At 43.5% G+C, this 25,026-nt stretch overlaps 1 protein-coding gene across 4 annotated transcripts in view; it reads left to right on the plus strand.

Moving 5' to 3' along the window:
- The window catches only part of LOC141148300 (perforin-1-like), a 63,122-nt gene extending 38,237 nt beyond the window's left edge, over positions 1 to 24,885 (plus strand). Inside the window, exons 1-4 of one of the 4 annotated variants that reach the window (XM_073635595.1) lie at positions 4,452 to 4,522; positions 9,729 to 10,291; positions 10,651 to 11,017; positions 14,209 to 24,885. In XM_073635595.1, the coding sequence (XP_073491696.1) occupies positions 9,741 to 10,291; positions 10,651 to 11,017; positions 14,209 to 14,937 (1,647 nt within the window). In that variant the 5' untranslated portion in view covers positions 4,452 to 4,522; positions 9,729 to 9,740 and the 3' untranslated portion in view covers positions 14,938 to 24,885. Of the gene's footprint in view, positions 1 to 4,451; positions 4,523 to 8,674; positions 8,804 to 8,883; positions 9,010 to 9,728; positions 10,292 to 10,650; positions 11,018 to 14,208 lie in introns of those variants that run through there. The other 3 variants (XM_073635594.1, XM_073635596.1, XM_073635593.1) reach the window with 3 other exon arrangements.
- The last annotated feature ends 141 nt before the right edge of the window (positions 24,886 to 25,026 follow it).

Here is a 25,026-nt window from a genome sequence, read left to right on the forward strand (position 1 = left end):
GCGCTTCCAAAAAAACTGTAATTCAGATGCCCAGCGCCCGACAAGGGGCCGGACACCTGAATAGGGGGCGGTAGCAGTGACAATAGATAGAATCATGCAATGCATAAATCTATCTATTGGTGATAGACAGGTGCAGGAGAGAGGGGGCGGCACTCCTGCGCCCTTTATGGATGCACCACCACTGCAATGGGGGTTATTTATGAAAGGAAAATCCACTTTGCACTACTAGATCTGAGGGGAAGATCTGAAATGAGGGGAAGCTCTGCTGATTTTATCATCCAATCATGTGCAAGCTCAAATGCTATTCTTTTATTTTCCTTGCATGTCCCCCTCAGATCTACAGATCTACTTGAAAGTGCCCATGTAGTGCAAAGTGGATTTGCTTTTCATAAATAACCTCCAATGTAACAATTCTAGAGAACAATTACAAATGGTTACTTTTATTTCTAATTCCCTTTCGCTTTCTCAAGAATTGTTACATCCTATCTTTTACTATAAAGACCTATGTAGATGGAGCGCCATCTATTGGCCATAATATGGTTTTTACATAATTTAACACATTGCACCTATGTGCTCACACACAGAATAAGAACAGATACTGAGAATTACATCCAGTATACAGGACAAGAGAAGTAGTACTGTGCAGAGGGTGTGGCTGCTTGTGGAGCAGCTGAAGTCTGTGTGGTGCAGAGCTGCTCTGATGTCTGGTACAAGCCCAGGGTTGGGCTCCTCTGGGCGGGGATCTCTCTCAGGAGAGTCCCAGGCTTTCCGGCCTACACAAGGACTGTCAGGTGAAGCTGTGGTTGGTGGTGAAGCCGGAGGCCGGAGCTCTGGGAATGGGAAGACACTTGCAGAGACTGTAAGTAGATGTGGAAATGTTTGTATGAAAAGTACGGATAATACTGATAAGAGGAAGTCTGATGATGTTATTCAGCAAAAGAGTTCTCAATCCAGCCAGCCATTGCAGGCCCAGCAAGCCCAGCACAGTGCAGCTCAGTCTGTTCAGAGACATGTTATTATCGCTCAGCACAGTCCAAACTCTGGAAGTGCAACTCAAAGAACCCCTCAGAGTGGGGCTCATTCAGTCCAGGAACATACTAATACCACCCAGTACAGTCCAAGTTCTGGAAGCGTGATCCAAGGCAGTCAGCCATTACAACCACAGCAAGCTCAGCAGAGTGCAGCTCATAGAGCTCAGAGTGGAGCAGAGACATCAGTTTCTCCCAGTACTCCTCGCAAATACACCAGAACTTCCTTAAACAGAAAACCATTAAAGAGAACTTACAACAGTGTGTAATGGTGGGCAGCAGCCAGGGACGTTCATCGCGCTCTAAGCTGCAGCAGAATAAAGAGGAGGGTGTTAATAATTTTCCACAATCTGCCCCAGTGAAACCATCTACACCCAGCAGAGACCCTCAGCCCAGTACTGGTAATGGGAAGGTGGACCAGGATTTCAAGCGTCCTGCAGCCGCGAAATAGAAAGTGTTAAAGTCTGAACCTGCGCTGCACCTGGCTGATAAGATTCCTTTCCTTGTAAAAAGAATGGAGACCCTGAGAAAAGCCAAGACTAGGATCCAGAAGCAGATTGACTCTGTTTATAGACTTAAAGCTGCCAACCCCAAGAAGGAAATTTTATATGACAGCAAACTGAACTCCCTGGGCATTGAACTGGCCGGTGTGTCAAAGGACATTGATACTGTTCTGGAAGAACTGGGACCAGTGGCGGAGGTGTACCGCAATTGTGATCGATTTGAGGTGGGATTGAGTGGAAGGATTGAGTCTTCTACAGAGTCAGACTCTGGGGATCCGGTCCAACGCACACAGCCACCACATGTGTCTCCTGTAGGGAAGACTGTGCAGCCTCTGGAGGACAGTGAGGTTGGAGCAGATCCTCCTGCTGGACTTCCAGTTCTGGAGGATAGTGGGAACATCAGTTTAACCCAGCAGACATTCACAGTACAGGAGACTCAGAGGAGTGACATGGTGGACTCCCAGCACATGGATTGTGAGAACAGTGCTGCTGCCACTAGTACTCCTGGTGGGAGCCATGCTGGGGGGGGACTGGTGTTCATGGTGGGAGTAACACTGGGGTAACTAGTAATGATGCTGCTAGTAATGATGATATGAGGTGCAGTGATGATGTCACTAATATTGATGTGGTGAATAATTCTGATGTTATTAATGCTGGTATATCTGAATGGGGTCATCAGCAGTCTGAGGGCTCTGAGAATGTAGCGATGGAGGAGTCAGTTCAGAATAACCCTCAGGACTTCCCCCCTTTGGTGGATCCACCACCTGCTCCACAAGGGAATGCTGGTCCATCTGGTCATGTCCCTCCTCGGATTGCCTGGAGCCGTGGGGCCCCTTCTTTTTCCACCAGTAAGTTATACTGGTCAGGCTTTTAAGAGAAGTAATGTGGTCAGATTGAAGCATAGGGGTTCCAGAGAGGAGCTCCCTGATAGGAGGTTTGTAGTAAGGGAGTTGCTGTGTAATCAGATGGGGTTTGCTCCTGCAGACATACTGGCAGTCATCAATCTCCCTGACAGACAAGGTTATGATATCAGCTTTAAGCTCATGTCTGACTTAGACCGGTTCTGGGCCAGTTTCAGTGGTTTGCGGGACAAAGAGGGTTGGACAAATTTCATCTTTATTCCCATCTCCAAACCTGACACAGCAAATGTTACCATCATTTTCTGGAATGAGTCTGTGCCCCCCCAGGATGTTGTCATCTGGCTCAGAAGACATTGTGAAATGGTTTCTGAGTTGACAAAAACTAAAGACAGTGATGGGATCTGGACTGGTGGTTGGAGGGTTCTTGTTAAGTTGAGGCAAAGTAACAATGTTACCCATCACCTGCCAAACTCTTTTTTCATTGGACGGGAGAGAGGAGTTTGCTTCTATGCAGGTCAGCCCAGGTTATGTTATAAATGTGGTAAATCTGTCCATGTGGCGAATGTTTGTACGATCCTGAAGTGTAATCTTTGTGGGGAGGTTGGCCACATCAGTTCTACCTGTGAGAAGGTTAAGTGCAATCTATGTGGTGGGCTTGGCCATTTCCACGGGGATTGCCCGGATGCCTTCCATAATAAGGATGGGGAATCTGCAGACAATGAATTGTTGGCTGCAGCAGAACAACTAGAGGAGGAAGCCTTAATGAATGGGGCTGTATTGACTAGGGAGGAGGTGGTCCCAGGGTCCGGGAGACTACTCCTGGACAGACGGACAGTGTTCAGCAGGCTGAGGAGCAGCCGGCCCCACACTCTTCTTTTGTTCCAGTTCCTGTCCCTGTGAAGATCACTGGTCAGAAGAGGAGGAATAAAAAAGATAAGTCTACCCGTAAACCCGAAAGTGACTGGACATTAATGCAGAAGCCAACTAAAAAAGTGAAAGGGGCACCAGAAGTGGGTACGGCAGTTTCCACCAATATGTATGAAGCGTTATCAGATTCGGATGCTGACTTCTATTCTCTAGAGGCCCAGGAACTGGAGCAGGAATTAAAAAGAGTGGAAAAGGAGTATGTGATTGGCTCAGAGGATGACCCGCCCACTAAAAGGCGTCCGCCCCCTGATCCTGGATCCGCAGAATCTGATATGGAAACTGGTAGTGGGCAGAGAGACTCAGATTCTGACTTGTAATGAAATGTTGGGATGTATAGATTTATGGAAAGGAGTCTTATTGTCACATGACATTTATTTCCTATTAATACCCTTTATCTGCTAAGTTTTTGACCTAAACAACATGTCAGTAATTGTTGTATTTATGTTATTTTCAGTCAGTTAGCCTCGGTTCACACTGGCGTCTCGTTCTGTGCAATGGAACTGTTCTAATCAGAGCGACGCAAGTCGCTCCAACTTAGAAAAAGGTTCCTGTATGACTTTGGGGGCGACTTGCATTGACTTCTATACAGAAGTCGTTTTGCAAGTCACTGCTGAGTCGTGTCCTGGGTCGCCTGAGGCAGTCGCGCTGTAAGTCGTGCTGCCTCAGTGTGAACTGACCCTTAGTCTGTTATTAGGTATCTTTTTTTTTTTTTACAAATAAAAATCTCCATACATACAGAATAAGAACAGATACTGAGAATTACACCCGAAATACAGGACAAGAGAAGTAGTACTGTGCAGAGTCCATACATACAGAATAAGAACAGATACTGAGAATTACACCCAACATACAGGACAAGAGAAGTGGTACTGTGCAGAGTCCATACATACAGAATAAGAACAGATACTGAGAATTACTCTCAACTTACAGGACACACATGCAGAATTAGAAGAATTAGAACAGTTTGTGACAAGTCATTTTTAGACACCCTGGCTGGGTGTTGGAGGTTTTGGGTGTAGATCTGTGGTGGGTTTTCTCAGCTGGACTGCCGGATGATTTGTTCCTTATTTCAGAAGATGAGAAAATGTGCCCCTCCCCCCCCCCCCTCCAACACACACATATAAAACATCCAGACTCCTCCACTGTCAGTGTGTTCAGCACTGAGATCACATCAGAGAACTGACATCCAGACCCTCCACTTTGGGTAAGTCCACCTGTCCTCCTATTGACACCATTTAGTGACCATTAGGGATGGGGTTCAGTTTGGGTCCACCATGGGTTTGAGGTGGATCCTGCCTGTTCAAGTTCCATTGTCCCCGCAGAGTAATGATGTAATTCAGCCGCTTGCATTCCTTGTAACCATAATGCACTGCATGGGATAAAAAACTATGGCCAGCGGGCTTATACGGGCCAATAATGGGGGTTCTGTTATGTACCAGCTCCCCTTTCACAAGAAAAGGGAGCACAGAGCCACCATAGTGTATCAGAAGCTGTTGTATAGAAAGCACCGGCAAATTACATAGGGGCAGATTAGGGTCATCTAGGAAACTGTACTTTAATTCTGATTGCTGCCAACCAACCTATTTACTGCCCTTCGTATCCCTTACTATTGGAGGCCCATTTGTCCTATATTTTTTATGTTGATTTGAGGTCAGCAGTCACTTTTACACTGTTTTGTGGTGGTTTCATTTCTATTGGACTATATTTTGATTTTTATTGTATGTCATCTTTGAATGGTATTGTTTTTGCACATATAATTACAAAAATGATTGCCTTGTTATTATCATGAATACATCTCTATATTCACACATATAAACATGACACATAAGGGAAGACAGACTCAGAGAGTAGTTTTCAAGTGGACTTATATTTCAAATTCTTATTGTGTAAATTTCCTCTCCTGCTTTCTATCACACATTAAAATAAACAAAACTCATTAAACCCTCAAACCCCCCCCCCCCCCCCCATTCTCCAATCCCTCAAAAAGTGAACTATAAACATATGTATTACTTATATTTCTATCAATTAATTTATTCCAATCTTAATGACACTTTTCTAATTATATTACAGTGCCCATATTAGACTACATTTCTATAAGGAGGACTTTTAAAGTGAGATAAAGACGGCTCCTGTCTTTCTAGAGATAAAGCAAAGGGTCCAAGGCAGTTCCTCACTCTCCCAAGAGAACCCCTTACCCAGCATTTCTCAACTTTTTTTTAATCACAAAGGAACCCATAAAATAATTTTCAGGTCTTAGGGAACCCCTGCTAAAACCAATTTATTGGGGAGGTCAGTAGGGAAAAAAAAGCCTCTTACATTCCTCTTATTACTGCCGGCCAGTGGGAAGGATGCCCCCTTATAGTGGTGCTCAGAATGTCACCTTTGTAGACAGCTAAAAAAGATCATTGGTTTCATGTAGCTGGTTCTGCCAAGTGACATTGGCCCCATAACTTTGCAGACACCATCAAATGGGTCATTCAGCCACAGCTCAAAGAACCCCAAACAAACTCTGGAGGAACCCTAGAGTTCTACAAAACCTTGGGTGAGAATTACTGCCATAACCTCTTCTCCCAAAGATGAACTTTATCTTTTCCACCTGGCCTTATATTCTCACTTCTATGCACATAGAAGCACAAATCTGTGAAGGCATCTCAATGGAGGTACATTTAAAAGCCCTGATTTTTGTCTTCACCCCCAATGGATGGTCTCTTGTTTCACATAGAATGATAATGGGATGTTACCTCTGAGGGTTGTTATTATGTGATGTATATCTTTTGAGTCCACCAATTAGAGTAATTAAAACTTTATAAAACTTATCACAAGTATCTCTATGAATATTAACCAAGTCATCCAAAAGACAAATCTGGTCTACTTCCACTAACCACGCCATAATTGATTTATCTGTCCTACAAAATTGAAGTATTATTTCTTTAAGCCGGCCTTAGACGGTTTGAATCCCGACCTTCGTCGGTTCAAATCTTGACCATAGATGGTTTGAATCTTGGCCAGTTCAGCAGGACCGGACAAGATTTAAACCTTGTATGGGCAGGCTGATTGTACCATCAATCAACTTGGGTACAACCAGCATGTCAGATTTTTCATGTTATTATAGCGGCTATAGCAGCTAGCAGTAATCACCATGTAACCTCCAGGCCAGGTGGTGGAAGGAAACAATATCGTATCATCTATGGCTGCCCTTAGCTGCATTCAACATGTGTTGTATCATGGAGCTTCTATATTTCTTTCTCAAACATGTTGCATCATGAAAGAGAGACATTGCAGAGGGTCTAAATGGATTGCAACTCCACCAATGTATAGAGACATTTCCGCAATTTTCCTCCATTCCTCCATTATTCTTGTATAATTGAGCATTTGTATTATATATGAGTGTGTTCCCGTCACACTGCATCCTTGATACATAATTCCACTTCGCTCAATCATCCAGGGTTCCTCCTGAGGTTCCTGGAGCTGTAGCTGATTTTCCTCTTATTTAAAGGTGCCTTCATAGTTCTGGAACCAACACCACTTGGCAGAGCCAGCTGAAAGAAACCAATGGTCTATTTAGCTTTATATAAAGGTATCACCCTAACCACCACTGTAAGGGGGACATACTTTCCACGTGCTACCAGAGGGAGTTTAATTTCAAGGGTTCCTGTGGGGTAACTGTTGTAAAAGCTGACCTAGCTAATAGTTTAAAATTAATTTCCTTTACTTTTGAGTCTACGCACACTGTATATATTAATCCTAATATTTTACACTTTTTAACTTCTGTTACTGTCTGATCCAAATTTTGTTCCCATTTAGACCAATAATTAGGATTTCTAGATTCCAAAAAAAATATAACAATCTGTAGATATAGCAGATGGAATATTTAGGGGTATACCCAAAATCCAGAAGCCATTCCTTCAGATTTAATTTTTTGACTGAACTAGGTGATTTTGTTAAGTTCCTCCTGAAATGTTGTAATTACCTATATTTCCATACATCCAGGCAAAAGGGTGTCCCATTTTGCTCTCAGTTCCTGTAAGGAATACATCTCCCTGCCCTTTTATTATGTCCTTTAATCTCAAGCTATTTTCTGTAGTCCACATAACTGCTTGACATCCGGAAGATTTTACCCCTTCATGACCAGGCCATTACTTGCTATTCAGCACTGCGCTACTTTAACTGGTAATTGCTCAGTCATGCAACACTGTACACAAATGATATTTATATTATTTTTTTCCCATAAATAGAGATAACTTTTGGTGGTATTTGATCATCACTGTGTTTTTTATTTTTTGCGCTATAAATGACAAAAGTAAAAAAAAAGAGAAAAAAAACAATGGTTTTTACTTTTTTGCTATAAAACATATCCAATAAAAAAATGTTTTAATTTTTTTTTCAAACATTTATGCCAAAATGTATTCTTCTACATGTCTTTGATAAAAACAAAAATCCCAATAAGTGTATAGTAATTGGTTTGCGCTAACGTTAGAGTGTCTAAAAATGATGATAGATGTGTGTGTGTGTGTGTGTGTGTGTGTGTATGTATGTATGTATGTATGTAGATAGATAGATAGATAGATAGAGATATATATATATATCTCTATCTATCTATCTATCTATCTCTCTAGAAATCGCGCCTGTAAAGCACCTGAAAAACGCCTCTCATGTCACCCCAATGTGAAAGCTCGAGTGCTTTCACACTGGAGCGGTGCACTTGAAGAACATTAGAAAAAAGTCCTGTGAGCAGTGCTGCCAAAAAGCCTGACAAGCGCTTCGACAGCGCCAAAACATGGGTACTTTTAACCCTTTATTCGGTCTCTGGCAGGGGTTAAAAGCTCTCCACTAGCAGCCGAAAAGCTCCGCTAAAACTAGTAGCGCTTTACCGTTAACGCAGAGCGACCACAGTGTGAAAGGGATCTTATAGCAGGACTGTGTTAGTGCTGCAAGCAGTCTGGTGTGGTATTTGTGGTATTTTCAGCATTCACACGTTGGAATGGCAGCAAAAATAGTCTGTAAATATTCTTTGCCCCATTCGCACATAATGAATTTACATGTATTTTCAATGGAGGAACAGCTAGAGTAGCTCTGTTCCCTTGCAATGTCCTCAGGAGTCACCCTTTAGTGCATTCTCCAGGGATCAGACTACACAGGAATGTGCTGATACTGCCTGTGCCTACATGCACTGACAGTTGAGATTACTAAATAAAAAAAAATAAACCTTGAGAGGGCACCACCCGTCCAAAAATTACTGAGGACATAGATTTTTCAGCATCAGCTGCACAGATGAATAAATAGGAAGCACTCTGAGGCTTCCTATTCCACTCTCTCTCTCTCTCTCTCTCTGCTGACAGCTCCGTCCAGGCCCCTGGACGGAGCTGTCAGCAGAGAGAGAGAGAGAGAGAGATTGTGGCATACACTGCACCGCACGCTATACCTTACGGACGGCCTGTTTCTGTCTATGCTTGTATGGGATGGTGCACCTACGCACCCACTGCATGTGAGTACCCCTATGAGGGGAGAGTTTCTGTTCACAATAAAAGATCCTTCATTATCTTACAATATTGCGCTATGGAGTTTCCTTTTTTCTTGCATATAATATCATGACTGGGAGCATTGGAGGTCTACAAAGTTGATTCCTTTGAGCACAGGAGTTGCTCCAAAGCGTGTTTGACAGAGTTTAATTACTGTGTCACACACTGTAAGGTGAGCGCATATGCTTTTGGGGGATCACGGAAAGACACTAAGGCATGCTTTATGGTACACTTTTGGAGGAACAAGATGGATGAGCTTCACTATTATGGACACTATTTTTGAGCACTTTATATTTATATTTCTTTGGATGTGCACCTTTGTACTATAAGGATTTTTATGAAAATTTCACTCCTGATTTGGCACTTATATTGTGGATTTTAGATTGCACTTCGCACTTTTAGTATTACAAGGTTGAATCACCAAGAGATATTTCTGATTTGTTATTGATCAGCTTAAGTGCAATTTTTAATTTTTAATTTAAAAAAATTTTTTAATTTTTTATTTTTTGCATTACTTTACCTACTTAACATTCACTGTAATCACTTATTAGATATTTGAATTCTAGCGCAGACACATTTGTATTTCTTTAATATTAATAGCAGGGAGGAGGAGCTTTTATGATTGATATATGTTCCAATTTGAGTGAAGGCCAGAGCAATGCAATAAGCTATCTTCCTGTTTTCTCTCTGTGGAGATGCTTCTCCATATATTACTTCAAGGAAACTGTTAGGGAATGGTAGCCGTATTACTAGTTTACAGTGGATCTTTGAAAGGAATATTCAGGAATATAAAAGAGAAAAAAAACTATAAAATAATTATGTATAGTAAATCATAAAGAGCATATCAATGGGGAATCTAACTTTGGTCTTGTTTTTATCTGTTTTCTACAGGGTTCATTTTCAATGCAACTGAATATGTGGCTCATCTTGGTTCTTCTAAGCTTTGCCACCTCTACCTCCTGCCAAACTCACCCCCCACTCACCTACGCCTGCCAATCTGCCAAGAAACCAAAATGTGATAAACTCCATTTTGTCCCCGGGCACAATCTTCTTGGTCAAGGCTTTGATATTGTGACCATGAAGCAGACCAGGGCTCACCTAATAGATCTCCATACATTTTCTACAAAGAACAACACCTGCACTATCTGTAGCAACCCATATATGAACAAAATATGGCAAAAGCTTCCCCTTGCAATGGTGGACTGGAGTCCCCAGGCATTCTGCTCTCGGAAGATCAGCAGTGAGGTCTACCGATCTTCTGTATCACTGGCTGAGGAATCTGCATCTGATGTGAAGAATGACTGGAAAGCTGGTCTAGAGATCAGCCACAATGGGGTGACTGGCAACCTGGTAATGGCTGGTTCTCATTCCGAAGTAGCACAGTTTGGTAAGAGTAAGACCAGCACAGACCGTTACAGCTTCATCAAGCACCATCTGAGCTGTGTCTATTACAGGTATGTCTTTGAATGTAACATATATTTTCATTATTAAACGGGTAAAATTTATGACAAAAAGTTCCTCCTTTCGCTGCTTTAAAAGACCTGTTTACCAGTTGCAAAATAATTTTGCTTCCAATAAAACAGATTTTGCTAATTTGATCAGTATCGCAATATACTAATATATTGAGTCAGTAACTCAACTGCCCCAGTACCTATTAAAGCAGGTATGGCAGAGTTGAAAAAACTCTGTGGGCATCATCCAAAATGCTATCTCTGTACAAAGCAAAAGGATACTCCTGATACAAGTATTAAAATGATTGGAAAAATGTGTTTGTGTTTTTTTTCTTGAAGCTCTAAATTTGTCCCTTTACCAGCTTCCGACTTTCAGACCTTTTTCCACTGAGCAAAGATCTAAAACGGGCCTTGGGGTCTCTGCCGCCGACTTATGATGCCAGCACTAAAGCTCACTACAGACGTATAATTAGCATCTACGGCACTCATTATATCAACCAAGCAGATGTAGGAGGCAAAGTGCTAGAGGTCAACGCCATCAAGACCTGTCAAGTCACCATGGATGGCATGTCCATGGACGAGCTGAAGGATTGTCTTAGCATGGAGGCCTCAGTTTCTGTCCTTGGGAAAGGTGAAGCAAATGCAAAAGCTAGCGCCTGCAAGGAACTAAGCCAAAAATCCAACAGTGGGGAGAATTTCCATCAGACGTTCAATGAGAAGAGTTGGGAGGTGAGTTGTACAACAGGAATAAGTATAGTTGGGAGATATACAGTGGGGACGGAAAGTATTCAGACCCCCTTAAGTTTTTCACTCTTTGTTATATTGCAGCCATTTGCTAAAATCATTTAAGTTCATTTTTTTTCCTCATTATTGTACACACAGCATCCCATATTGACAGAAAAACACAGAATTGTTGACATTTTTGCAGATTTATTAAAAAAGAAAAACTGAAATATCACATGGTCCTAAGTATTCAGACCCTTTGCTCAGTATTTAGTAGAAGCATCCTTTTGATCTAATACAGCCATGAGTCTTTTTTGGGAAAGATGCAACAAGTTTTTCACACCTGGATTTTGGGATCCTCTGCCATTCCTCCTTGCAGATCCTCTCCAGTTCTGTCAGGTTGGATGGTAAACGTTGGTGGACAGCCATTTTTAGGTCTCTCCAGAGATGCTCAATTGGGTTTAAGTCAGGGCTCTGGCTGGGCCATTCAAGAACAGTCACAGAGTTGTTGTGAAGCCACTCCTTCGTTATTTTAGCTGTGTGCTTAGGGTCATTGTCTTGTTGGAAGGTAAACCTATGGCCCAGTCTGAGGTCCTGAGCACTCTGGAGAAGGTTTTCGTCCAGGATATCCCTGTACTTGGCCACATTCATCTTATCCTCGATTGCAACCAGTCGTCCTGTCCCTGCAGCTGAAAAACGCCCCCACAGCATGATGCTGCCACCACCATGCTTCATTGTTGGGACTGTATTGGACAGGTGATGAGCAGTGCCTGGTTTTCTCCACACATACCGCTTAGAAGTAAGGCCAAAAAGTTCTATCTTGGTCTCATCAGACCAGAGAATCTTATTTCTCACCATCTTGGAGTCCTTCAGATGTTTTTTTTAGCAAATTCTATGCGGGCTTTCATGTGTCTTGCACTGAGAAGAGGTTTTCGTCGGGCCACTCTGCCATAAGGCCCTGCCTGTTAGATGACTACAGTGATGGTTGACTTTCTACAACTTTCTCCCATCTCCCGACTGCATCTCTGGAGCACAGCCACAGTGATCTTTGGGTTCTTCTTTACCTCTCTCACCAAGGCTCTTCTCCCCCGATAGCTCAGTTTGGCCGGATGTCCAGCTCTAGGAAGGGTTCTGGTCATCCCAAACGTCTTCCATTTAAGGATTATGGAGGCCACTGTGCTCTTAGGAACCTTAAGTGCAGCAGAAATTTTTTTGTAACCTTGGCCAGATCTGTGCCTTGCCACAATTCTGTCTCTGAGCTCTTCAGGCAGTTCCTTTGACCTCATGATTGTCATTTGCTCTGACATGCACTGTGAGCTGTAAGGTCTTATATAGACAGGTGTGTGGCTTTCCTAATCAAGTCCAATCAGTATAATCAAACACAGCTGGACTCAAATGAAGGCGTAGAACCATCTCAAGGATGATCAGAAGAAATGGACAGCACCTGAGTTAAATATATGAGTGTCACAGCAAAGGGTCTGAATACTTAGGACCATGTGATATTTCAGTTTTTCTTTTTTAATAAATCTGCAAAAATGTCAACAATTCTGTATTTTTCTGTCAATATGGGGTGCTGTGTGTACATTAATGAGGAAAAAAATGAACTTAAATGATTCTAGCAAATGGCTGCAATATAACAAAGAGTGAAAAATTTAAGGGAGTCTGAATCCTTTCTGTCCCCACTGTATATATTATATATATATTGTTTTTTCATATGTTTATGATACATATTATTAGGGCTGGATCTATACTTCTTGCCCCATGTGTCAATTTCTTCAACTGGCTAGGCTTAGTATCACACTAAAAGATGAGATGTCATAGACACACAAGATTGTGGAGAATAAAGCAGGCAGTGTGCCAATTTTATTTCAGTACACCTAGAACAAAGATCCAGAGGAGAAGGACAAATTGTCACTTATTTTCCTAGCAGTTCACTTCTAGGTATACAGAGCCAGAGTGGGGGAACTGTAAGTACATAGTGTTGTCAAATATAGGGGTGATGACATAATTTTTATTGTAAAATTAATTCTCGGCAGCAACAAAGTTCTTTGCCAGAGAAATAGCATTTATTGGATCCCAGAACAGATGACAGAGTGTTTGCATATAATACAATGAACAGCAGCCTTTAGAGTCCCATTCAAAATACATAGTCCTTTTATGTCATAGCAAGCATAGAGACACTACACCATTAGGGATGAGCCCGATGTTCGAGTTACGTTCGACTCGAACATCGGGTGTTCGCCTGTTTGCCGAATAGCGAACAATTTGGGGTGTTTGCGGCAAATTCAAAAGCCGCGGTACACCCTCTAAAAGTCTATGGGAGAAATCAAAAGTGCTAATTTTAAAGGCTTATATGCAAGTTATTGTCATAAAAAGTGTTTGGGGACCCAGGTCCTGCCCCAGGGGACATGGATCAATGCAAAAAAAAGTTTTAAAAATATCAGTTTTTTTGGGAGCAGTGATTTTTATAATGCTTAAAGTGAAACAATAAAAATGAAATATTCCTTTAACTATCGTACCTGGGGGGTGTCTATAGTACGCCTGTAAAGTGGCGCATGTTTTCCGTGTTTAGAACAGTCTGAGAGCAAAATGACATTTCTAAAGGGAAAAAAAGGCATTTAAAACTACTCGCAGATATAATGAATTGTCAGTCCCGGCGATATAGTTAAAGAAGTAATTGAAAAAAATGGCATGGGATGCCCCCAGTCCATTACTAGTCCCTTTGGGTCTGGTATGAATATTAAGGGGAACCCCAAACCAAAATTGAAAAAAAAAAAATTGCTTGGGGGTCCCCCAAATTCCATACCAGGCCCTTCAGGTCCCCTCTCAAGTCTAGTCAGACAAATCTGCATTTTACAATCCCTTGTAGATAACCTCCTTTGACATATTTCATTGGATAACCATCCACAAACAGGTCAGCCCACAAGTGCCAAGGTAAGGCATCTGCCTCTTGCATAAAATAAACATAGTTAAGAGTCATTACGCTACCATTTCGATGTGTAAAATGCAGCTATATTAAATACAATATATTTAAATGTGCAGAATATCCTACAAAAATCTGCCTAAACATAGTAGAATATTTCACCAATGAAGCAACAATTGCTCCGACAGGGGGGGCAGAACCCTGAAACTCTTATACACGGGATACATGAGAATGTCTTACAATAAGCAAAATAATGTTTCTTTGTGAATTTTAGGTAAGAGGAGGGAAGATCAAATTTGAGCAGCTGTCCTTTGATGTAAAGAACGCAGATGCAGGCGTTTTCAAGACCTGGATGGAAAGCCTAAAGACTGACCCAGATATCATATCCTACTCTCTGGAGCCCATCCACAATCTGGTTGAGGTCAACAGACCTCAGAGACAAAGCCTACAGAAAGCCATCAGTGGGTACATCTTGGAGAAAGCATTGCATAAAAGCTGCTCTTGCCCGTCAGGTTCCCAGCAGAGTAGTGGTAAAGAGTGCAACTGCGTTTGTCCTACTGGTGGAGGCCAAAAAGTAAACTGTTGCCCCGCAAAAAGGGGATTTTCCAAAGTAGTGGTCACTGTACAATGTGCCTCAGACCTTTGGGGTGACTACGGCTCGAGGACTGATGCCTATGTAAAAATAAGTGCTGGACCGGGTCCCCAACCGGGTTCTGCTCGGACAGAGACCATATGGAACAATGATAATCCAAAATGGAACAAACGGTTTGATCTTGGAGTTTTAGAACTCAGTCCAGGATTTAGCTTGAAGGTGGAGGTTTGGGATGAGGATAATAAATATGATGATGACCTGCTTGGAAAATGTGAAAAACCAGTCAGCAGTGGTGTAAAGGACGAGGTTTGTTACCTTGAACATGGTAGTGTGACTTTTACAGTGAGTGTACAATGCCTCCCTCACCTGACTGGGCCCCTTTGTAAGGACTATTCTCCTTCCACCAGTTAGACATGTGTTCTATAGTCTATCCACTTACTTTAAGAAGAGCTCCAAACTCCAAAAACACTTTACATAGTTCATGTGGGCCAAGCTGACCCAAACTAACTATGTCCCTCACTAACCTGTGAGGCCACTGGATGTGCGGTATAAACTGAATGTAACTGCGGCTACACACAGCATATCGCACTGTGTTCTGGGTGCGAGCCGAGACTTCTGGCGGGCTGATGATGTCACAACCTCTGACTCAGCTGTTTAGAGGAAGCTTTGTATCCATTGATAGAATACTTGGCTTGCTCTGAGAGCTGCTGCTGTAGACTGATCTGTGTTATAGGTATGAGACAGAGAGTCTTGGCTCACACCCGGAACACAGTGCGGTATGCTCTATGTGGCCTCAGCTACATACAGTTTTTACAGTTTTTACCACACATCCAGTGGCCTCACAGGTTAGTGAAGGACATTTGCTTATTTGATGCAAACAATGTTTGGAAAGTGTTTTGAAAGATGGAGCTCTTCTTTAAAGCTGATATCCAGCTTTCAGCGATGTTTAAATAGTTCATTTGGACCAAGCTTGTCCAACTGAAATATTCCCTTTTACTAACAGAGGAAGCTGCTGGAAGCGCTGTATAAACTGAAGGCAGACTCCGTTACATCAGTGCCAGATTTATTAGGGGAAAGAAAGGGCCCACCTCTATACAAAATTAATTTTAAAAATTGATATAAAATATACAGTGGAACCTCGGATTACAAGCATATTCCGTCCAAGGAGTATGCTTGTAATCCAAAGTACTCGCATATCAAAGCGAGTTTTCCCATTGAAGTCAATGGAAAGGAAAATAATTTGTCCCGCATTGACTTCGATGGGATGTAATACCGCATGCGGCCAGAGGCGGGGGGCACCTTAGAGCCTCGGAAATGGCAAAAAGGCCTGAGCACACTTCAGCTGACCTCGGCAAACCTCGGAAAGACTCAGTTTACAAGCCGAACTGTCCTCGGGCCTTTCTGTGCATTTCCGAACGCCGACGATCGTCGCTGTTCGGCTCCGGCGCCCCCACCTCAGACCAAAAGCGGTACTGCACACTGCTTTTGGCCTGAATCCTGCTAGTTTTGCAGGACAACACTCGCAAACTGAGTTAGGATTTTTAGAAAAACAGTGCTCGTTTTGCGAAACGCTCGTTAACCATGTTACTTGCAAACCGAGGTTCCACTGTATATTAAAAATGTATTTCTTTTATTAAAATAATCTTGGGAAGTAATATTTTGACATCATCTGTAAAAGTTTTTCCTCTGGAGTGGAAATTTTGTATCATTTTTAAAAGAAATATTTGGTAGCTCAAGCAAACCACACCTAGAGTTTTCACACTCTTAACCACTTGCCGCCATATCACGTACCTGTACGTCATTGGCTTCAAGTGGTTGTACCGGACGGCTCTCTGGTAATAACGACCAATGCAGCTGTTATTACAGCCGCTCACCCGTGCTCTCCCATCCCACCAGGAGACCCGAGCACCCAGCCAGCATGTCCGCTGGCTGGCCGGAGAACCAAACAAAGCCGGCAAACCGGCTTTGATCGGGTCTCAGATATAGTAACCCGGAAGCGACGTCACTTCCGGTTTACTCGGGAGCAAACGGCGCCAGTTTTCAAAAATCTAAATTATTCAAAAACACAGATCTTGAATGCTTTCAAGTGCAGAGGAGGGGTTTGGGGTCTTTTAGATCCCAGACCTCTCCATAAAAAGTACCTGTCACTGACTTTTACTGTCACAAGGGATGTTTACATTCCTTGTGACAGCAATAAAAGTGATAAAAAAATAATAATTAAAGTGACAGTGTTAAAATAAATAAATAAATAAGAAATCATTTTTTTTAAAAAAAGGCCCATCCCTCCGTGTTTGCGCGCCAATGTGAACGCATACGCAAGTCAGGACCAAAAAATTAAAACAGTGTCCAAACCACATATGTAAGGTATCACTGCGATCGTTAGAATAATTCTAGCACTAGGCCTCCTCTGTAGCGCTAAACAGAATTTTTTTTTTAAAGCTTCACCTGTGGAGATTTTTAAGTACCATAGTTTTGTCAACATTCTACAAGTGTGCACAATTTTAAAGTATGACATGTTAGGTATCTATTTATTCGGCGTAACATCATCTTTCACATTTCTCAAAAAAAATTGTGCTTAACCACTTCCCGCCCGCCCTTTAGCGGATTGACGTCCGGGAAGTGGTTCTGTTATCCTGACTGGACATCATATGACGTCCAGCAGGATAACATGCCGCAGCGCGCCCCCGGGGGCGCGCATCGCGGCGATCGGTGGAGCGGCGTGTCAGTCTGACACACCGCTACACTGATCTTGGTAAAGAGCCTCCGGCGGAGGCTCTTTACCACGTGATCAGCTGTGTCCAATCACGGCTGATCACGCTGTCAATAGGAAGAGCCGTTGATCGGCTCTTCCTCACTCCCGTCTGACAGACGCGAGTAGAGGAGAGCCGATCGGTGGCTCTCCTGGTGGGGGGGGCTGTGCTGATTGCTTATCAGCGCAGCCCCCCCGCAGATCACCACACTGGACCACCAGGGATCGCCACTAGGACCACCAGGGAAGGGGCAACATGTGGATGGCCAGGTATGTACCCCATGGCCATCCACATGTGCCCAGTGTGCCAAATCTGTGCCAATCAGTGCCCACAAATGGGCACTGATTGGCACTATTATGTTGCAGTGATGCCCAGCAATGCCACCCTTAGGGGCATCACTGCAAACAAGCAGTGCCATCAGTGCCACCCATCAGTGTCCATTCATGCCCATCTGTGCCAACTATCAGTGCCACCCATAAGTAACCATCAATGCCACCTATGAGTGCCCATCAGTGCCGCCTATAAGTGCCCATCTGTGCCACCTATAAGTGCCCATCAGTGCCACATACCAGTGCCACCTATCAGTGCCCATCAGTGCTGCCTATCAGTGCCCATCAGTGCCGCCTATCAGTGCCCATCATCAGTGCCCATCAGTGCCGCCTATCAGTGCCCATCATCAGTGCCCATCAGTGCCATCTCATCAGTGCCACCTCATTGGTGCCACCTCATCGGTGCCCATCAGTGCCCGTCAGTGCAGCCATATCAGTGCCCGTCATTGAAGAAGAAAACGTACTTATTTGCAAAAAAGTTTTAACAGAAACAAAAACACTTTTTTTCAAAATTTTCGGTCTTTTTTTATTTGTTGCGCAAAAAATAAAAACTGCAGAGGTGATCAAATACCACCAAAAGAAAGCTCTATTTGTGGGAACAAAATGATAAAAAATTTGTTTGGGTACAGTGTAGCATGACCGCGCAATCGTCATTCAAATTGCGACAGCGCTGAAAGCTGAAAATTGGTCTGGGCGGGAAGGTGTCTAAGTGCCTGGTATTGAAGTGGTTAAAAGACCGCTGAGCAAATACAGTGTGATATAAAATATCTCTGGGGGTTCTAAGTAATTTTCTAGCAAAAAATACTGATTTTAACTTGTAAGCAACAAATGTCAGAAAAAGGCCTGGTCTTGAAGTGGTTAAGGAAGGTAGCCTATGACTGCGTGTGTGTGTGTCTGTATGTGTGACCTCAGAATGACGTTGTTTTATGCATTTTGAAAATGTGTGACTGTCATTGAGAATGTAAACCAACTCTGTGTATTAGGGGGCCCCCGAACCTGAAGGGCCTCGGGCCCCACAAGGTCTAAATCTGGCACAGAATTACAGACAGTATATAGCGCTGCATTTTGACAGTGGGATGGGAACTTTTTGTCCCATTCTCAGAACAAAACGGAGTCAGGCTGAGAACTGCTTAGCCATTCACAGGGACCAGTGGCAGTCCATCCATAAGGGGCATAGGGGCACTGCCCCCCCAATCCATGTGCCCGGTCCTGAGACATGATTGGCCAGGGAGTCTTAGGATTCCTGTTCGGCCGGGAGGAGAAGCCCCGGCTCTTCCCTCGCCTGGAGCGAGGAGCAGCAGCCCTACCCCTCGTCCTCGATCCTCATCATCTTCTAAGGTAAGGCCGCCTTCCCGTCCATAGAGCACCTGCTGCTACTGACAGGGACTTTTCCATGAATGAATACAAAGCTTTTATTCGTTGGCTAAGGCAGGGATGCGGGCGGATGATGTCAGGATCTCCAACTCAGCCAATCAGAGGAAGCTTTGTCTTCATTTATAGAATAGAAAGCTACTTCTGAATGACTGAGCAGCTGTCACACTGTAAATATAGGCGTAACACATTCCAAAAGGTTTTAAAGGCTAAGTTCAACGTAAAAAAAATAAAAATATATTAAATGTACATATTTTGTAGGTATTATTTTTCCCCCCAGAGGCCTGTATTGCACCCACAATCTGTACAATGCAGTTTCAGTGTCAGGCTCCTGGAGACACAGCCTACAACTCTCTGCATGGACCTCGGCATGGGTGTAGCATAAGGGGTTGCAACCCCACCACTAGCTCCAGGGGGCCCCTGCAGCCTTTCCTGTCATATTATCATATCCTCCACAAAGTCCAGCTCCAATCTGCCCTAGGGCCCCACAGCCACGCTCCAGTACTGGGCTTCTACTTTGTCTTCCACAGTCCACACCTCTCCAATCTCATTGGCTGGGGAGAAGCTGTGAGGCATTTCCTGAATGGAGAGGAGCATGGGGTGATAACAGCCCAGGATGGGGAAGTGTTTGTGCTGAGTGCTGGCAACATTGAATGGTAACCGTGCTTAGCGAGACAAGAGGAGGAGAGGGCCGTCCTATAGTCACGATGGGACCGAGGTAAGACACCGCTCAGTGTCTCCTAGCCACCAGCTGGGATTCTCTGTGACCCGGGGATGTCCGTTTACCCCACCTCCCTGACAACTGGGGAAAAGACACACACCTCCAGGAGGTGACCTTCCCCCAACACCTGCCATCACTGACAGAGAAACCTTCAGAAATTGCTAAAACAAATCCCTTAACACCTCCTGAGGAGGCCCCTGAAGGGCTGCAGGCTCCAGATTTTGTGTCACATGGCTTTGCTCTCCCAGATCTAAGTTGCATCCCCCCAAAGCCCCCTGACCACCCCCTCTGCCCTGGATACTATGCCCGGCTGCTGACTTCCTTTCCCATTACAGCACTCTATACTGTTCCTCCTATGCAGGGCTGAAATCACAATCCTTTACAACACAGCCAGTTAGACACGATCTGCACAGGGTGTATCTGCCTACTGCAACTACACTGCCTTTCCGACCAGAGAATTTCACAGGTCAGAAGGGCAACATAAAAGCCAGATATACCCTGTGAAGACTGACAGACTGTGTGTAAAGGAATGTGATTTCAGCCCTGTGTAGTGTGGGGGGCTGTATACAGTGCTGGGATGGGAAAGGAGCTCTGCCAAGTGACCTGCCAGGGGTCCCTGATTCTCCAGCGGTGATCCCTGTCCTCTGATTCTCCAGCGGTGATCCCTGTCCTCTGATTCTCCAGCGGTGATCCCTGTCCTCTGATTCTACAGCGGTGATCCCTGTCCTCTGATGTAAAGAGGAACTCTGGGATCTCAAAACTCTTAAGCCACTTTCAGTATCTTGGCGTGCGGTGGATGTATCTGCACGTACGGTGGAAGTGGTGGGTGATAATGGGGAGGCCCAGGTCACCTTTTGCAGCGGGGCCCACATGCTTCAAGCTACGCCTCTGGACCTCAGTACGGGCAGACAGTTACTGAGCTGCAAGAAGAATCAATGGACTACGAGGGTGCTGATCAGTGCGTTTGTTGTCCATTGAGACAAATCCACCTGCCGCAGTGGAAGATGGGACTTTTAGTTTATTCATTTACAGATCTCTGTGAACAAATGACATGACTGTGTGTATTGTTGCCACATTTCCCATTTAAGTCCATCTGAAACCCGGACACAATATTCAAACAGGAATGTGGCTCAGGACAGAACTAGACAGGAGGGTAAGGGGGCTCTATGTGCTCCGCATTAATATTCTCTTTGGCGTTCCCAAAAGTTTCCCAGGTCTGTTACAATCCTATAGTATATACTAAAAAAAATTACTGTGCGCCGCTAAAGTGTTTGGGTTTAGCTTGAAGAAAAAGTGGCAACCCTAACTGTGTGGGTGGAGCCCCCCACCGATTTTAACTGGGACAGCGGCTGCGGGCGGAAGAACCCCCATCTACTGTCACAGGGAAAGGGGTTCTGGGGGCTGATGATTACAAACATGTTGCACCCTAAATAAGATGGTAAAGGTGACCCTTTAACTTATTAAAAGTGAGGTAGTTATCATTTTCAGCACATTTTCAGCAATAAAAGGATTTACTGACCATCTGAACTATTCACTGTAATTTATTTTTTGTTCCAACCGTAGGGCCCTTTTTATCTGCATTGTGATTTTTTTTTTTTTTTGGGGGGGGGGCTTTATATACATTTTAGCTTTGCCATTGAATAGTTTGTTCTTTTTTAAAGCTGAACTCCAGGCAATACCGTATATACTCGAGTATGAGCCGACCCGAATATAAGCTGAGTCACCTAATTTTACCACAAAAAACTGGGAAACTTATTGACCCGAGTATAAGACGAGGGTGAGAAATGTGCAACTACTGTAAGTGGAAAGAGGGTCAACAATGCTCATTTGCAGCCTCACTGTGCCCATTTGCAGCCATAGGTCTCCCAAACTTCAAACTCAGTAGTTAAGGGTTCCTAGATGCCCCCTAGCTACAGCCAAAATTTGGGGTCTCTGGACCCAAAATGTCCCGAAATTACATTGCTGCAGGTGGACATAGTTGATCGAATTTGGGGCACCGTATCTTGGGGCCACTTGGTGCTAGGAACCCCAAGTTTGGTGTGCAAACCCAGTGGAACTAGCACTACAACATATACAAAGCTGGGGTTCCTAGCACCAAGTGGCCCCGAGATACGGGGCCCCAAAGTCAGTTTGGAAAATGTCATTCTCTGCTGCAGAAAAGTGCTTGACTCGAGCATAAGCCGAGGGGGGGCATTTTCAGCAGATGTTTTACCCCCCCCCCCCCCCAAATTTTTTTGTAGTTCTGTTGCTAGTTCAAGAAGCTAGTTGACACCACTTTGTTAACAAATGTGATCCCACCCCAAACTCGCTCATCCATGTCCTTATGGACCTTGCTTTGTGCACTGGTGGGCAGTCATGTTGGAACAGGAATGGGCCATCCCCAAACTGTTCCCACAAAGTATGGTTCCCATGTAGTGGTGTCTTCTCTCACTATTTCCAACTTTCAAACTGGATAGAAAAAGGAAAAGCAGCAGACCCAAAGGGTCATCACTCCACTCATTCTGCTCTCTCCGATCAGTAAATTCATTAACAGCACATTTGCATGCAGCAACCTGATTGGCTCCCAGTCCTGCTCCCCCCTTTGCTAGTCTGTCATGTGATGCTGTGCAGGGGATGGAAGGAGACAGATACCAAGTAGTAATTTAAATACTCTGGCTGCATTTAATTCATTAATTGCCTTTGTGTCTCGTATACAGTACCTGCCTGGAGTTTTGCTTTAAAGAATTGGAGAGTGGTTTGGTATATAAATGTATGTTGGTGTTTTTTTTTTCATTATTTAGCCAGCTATTAATAAAACTTTTGATATGAATATTTTGTAGGTGGAACTTTAGTCTCACTTTCATATGTTGACTTGTTTATCCTTATCTGCTTTGCTAACATTTATACACACAAAGAAAATAAATCAGAGCAGTTGAAGTAGAACTGTGGCCAGGCTATGGACATTAACAACTTGCGGTCCACCCACCGTAGTTATATTGGAGCAGGGCGGCTGCTCTGTGCCAGATAGAGATAGAGATAGTCTGAAGGTAAACAGCTGCTGTGCTCTCTGTTTAGTGCTCTTTGTATTACATGTTTATTTTTAAAACTAGGATTTTGTATCAAGAAATTCAAATTTTATAATGAAAAGTCTCCATTGAATCTGAAGCTATCAATGTATACACACGTACTTGTATCACATGTGGACATACATGAAGATTCTTTGAAGGATCGTCATTTCTCTTTCTTGCTTTGCCAATGAAAATGATTTGCTAAAAAACCCCCAAAAAAACAAAACGCTATTTTACCAAGCTCAGTGGCTCAAGCAAAAGTTTATACACACAAAGCAAATAAATCGGAGCAGTTGAAGTAGAACTGTAGCCAGGCTATAGACATTACATTGTTTACATATGCTAACAAGCAGTATAATGCTTTAAAACTAGCCCTTACTGACCTCTCTAGTTGCAGGCATTATGGAGTAATTCATCTTCAAAGGTCTGAGCAAAAATACTTTCACTTTCATTTTCACTAGATTATTTCAAATTATTATTATTGGAAGCACAATTTTTCGAATTCCCTCCCGCATCTTCCCCCAGAAGTGAGTTTCCATCCTTCTTTGTAATGTGAACACAAAGCAGGCACACAGGAAGAGGGGGGAGAGCAGAGTGCTGATATCTAACTCAAACAACATCACTAGATCTCTTGTGAAATTTGCAGATAAATTACCCCACAGTGTCTGCAGCTGGAGAGGTTAGTGTCACTTAAATATCCCCAAATCACCTTCAATCTGCTGCAATTCTTCCTGCTGTGTTTGTAAAAATTCAGAACTCCCCTTACACTGTTGTAATTGGTCTTTATAGTAATAGAGTATTTGTACATGAGATAGCTGTGATTGGTTCAAAAGCAATCATAAGGTATGGAACAACTCTGATTGGCTCTGTACATTGTGATTGTGTCCAGAGCTGTCCAGTGATTACTTGCTGGTCCTGGCCAGCAAGGCCAGTTTTGTAAAACTTTATTACAGAAAACAGCATGTACCTCTCCAGTGTTTTAGTATACAGCGGTATTCAGGTGGTAAAAAGCTTATTTATTGCTTGTTAGAAATATGTTAATAATGATACACTATATTACTATAAGTATTGGGACGCCGGCCTTTACACGCACATGAACTTTAACCACTTCAGCCCCGGACCATTTGGCTGCCCAAAGACCAGAGCACTTTTTGCGATTCGGCACTGCGTCGCTTTAACTGACAATTGCGCGGTCGTGCGACGTGGCTCCCAAACAAAATTGACGTCCTTTTTTTCCCACAAATTTCTTTTGGTTATATTTGATTGCCTCTGCGGTTTTTATTTTTTGCGCTATAAATAAATAGAGACAATTTTGAAAAAAAAAGCAATATTTTTTACTTTTCGCTATAATAAATAACCCCAAAAAATATATAAAATTGTTTTTTTTCCCTCAGTTTAGACCGATACATATTCTTCTACATATTTTAGGTAAAAAAAAATCACAATAAGCGTTTATTGATTGGTTTGCACAAAATTTATAGTGTCTACAAAATAGGGGATAGTTTTATGGCGTTTTTATTATTTTTTATTTTTTTACTAGTAATAATGACGATCAGCGATTTTTATCGGGACTGCAACATTATGGCGGACAGATCGGACACTTTTGATGCCATTTTGGGACCATCGTCATTTATACAGATATCAGTGCTACAAAAATGCATTGATTACTGTGTAAATGTGACTGGCAGTGAAGGGGTTAACCAGTAGGGGGCACTGAAGGGGTTAAGTGTGTCCTAGGGATGTGTTCTAACTGGGGGGATGGGCTACATGTGACACGACACTGATCACCGCTCCCCATTACAGGGAGCGATGATTAGTGTCCTGTCACTAGGCAGAATGGGGAAATGCTTGTTTACATCAGCATTTCCCCCTTATTCCTCTCCATGAGACGATCGTGGGACTCCCGGCGGACATCGAGTCCGCGGGACCCACGGTCGAACTCGCGCGCGCTCACCCACAATGCCGCATCCTAAAGGGGACGTACCTGTACACTCATATGCCCAGCCGAGCCATTGTGTCAACGTATATCGTCGCGCACTGGTCGGCAAGCGGTTAATGGCATCCCAGTCTTAGTTTGAACGCTTTAATATTGAGTTGATCCACCCTTTGCAGCTATAACCGCTTCAACTCTTCTGGGATGGCTGTCCACAAGGTTTAGGAGTGTGTCTAAGGGAATGTTTGACCATTCTTGCAGAAGCGCGTTTTTGAGGTCAGGCACTGATGTGGACGAGAAGGCCTGGATCGCAGTCTCTGCATTGAGTGCAGGCCAGTCAAGTTCCTCC

The sequence above is a fragment of the Aquarana catesbeiana genome, linkage group LG06 (genome assembly GCF_042186555.1).
Source record: "Aquarana catesbeiana isolate 2022-GZ linkage group LG06, ASM4218655v1, whole genome shotgun sequence".
Classification (NCBI taxonomy): Eukaryota; Metazoa; Chordata; class Amphibia; order Anura; family Ranidae; genus Aquarana; species Aquarana catesbeiana.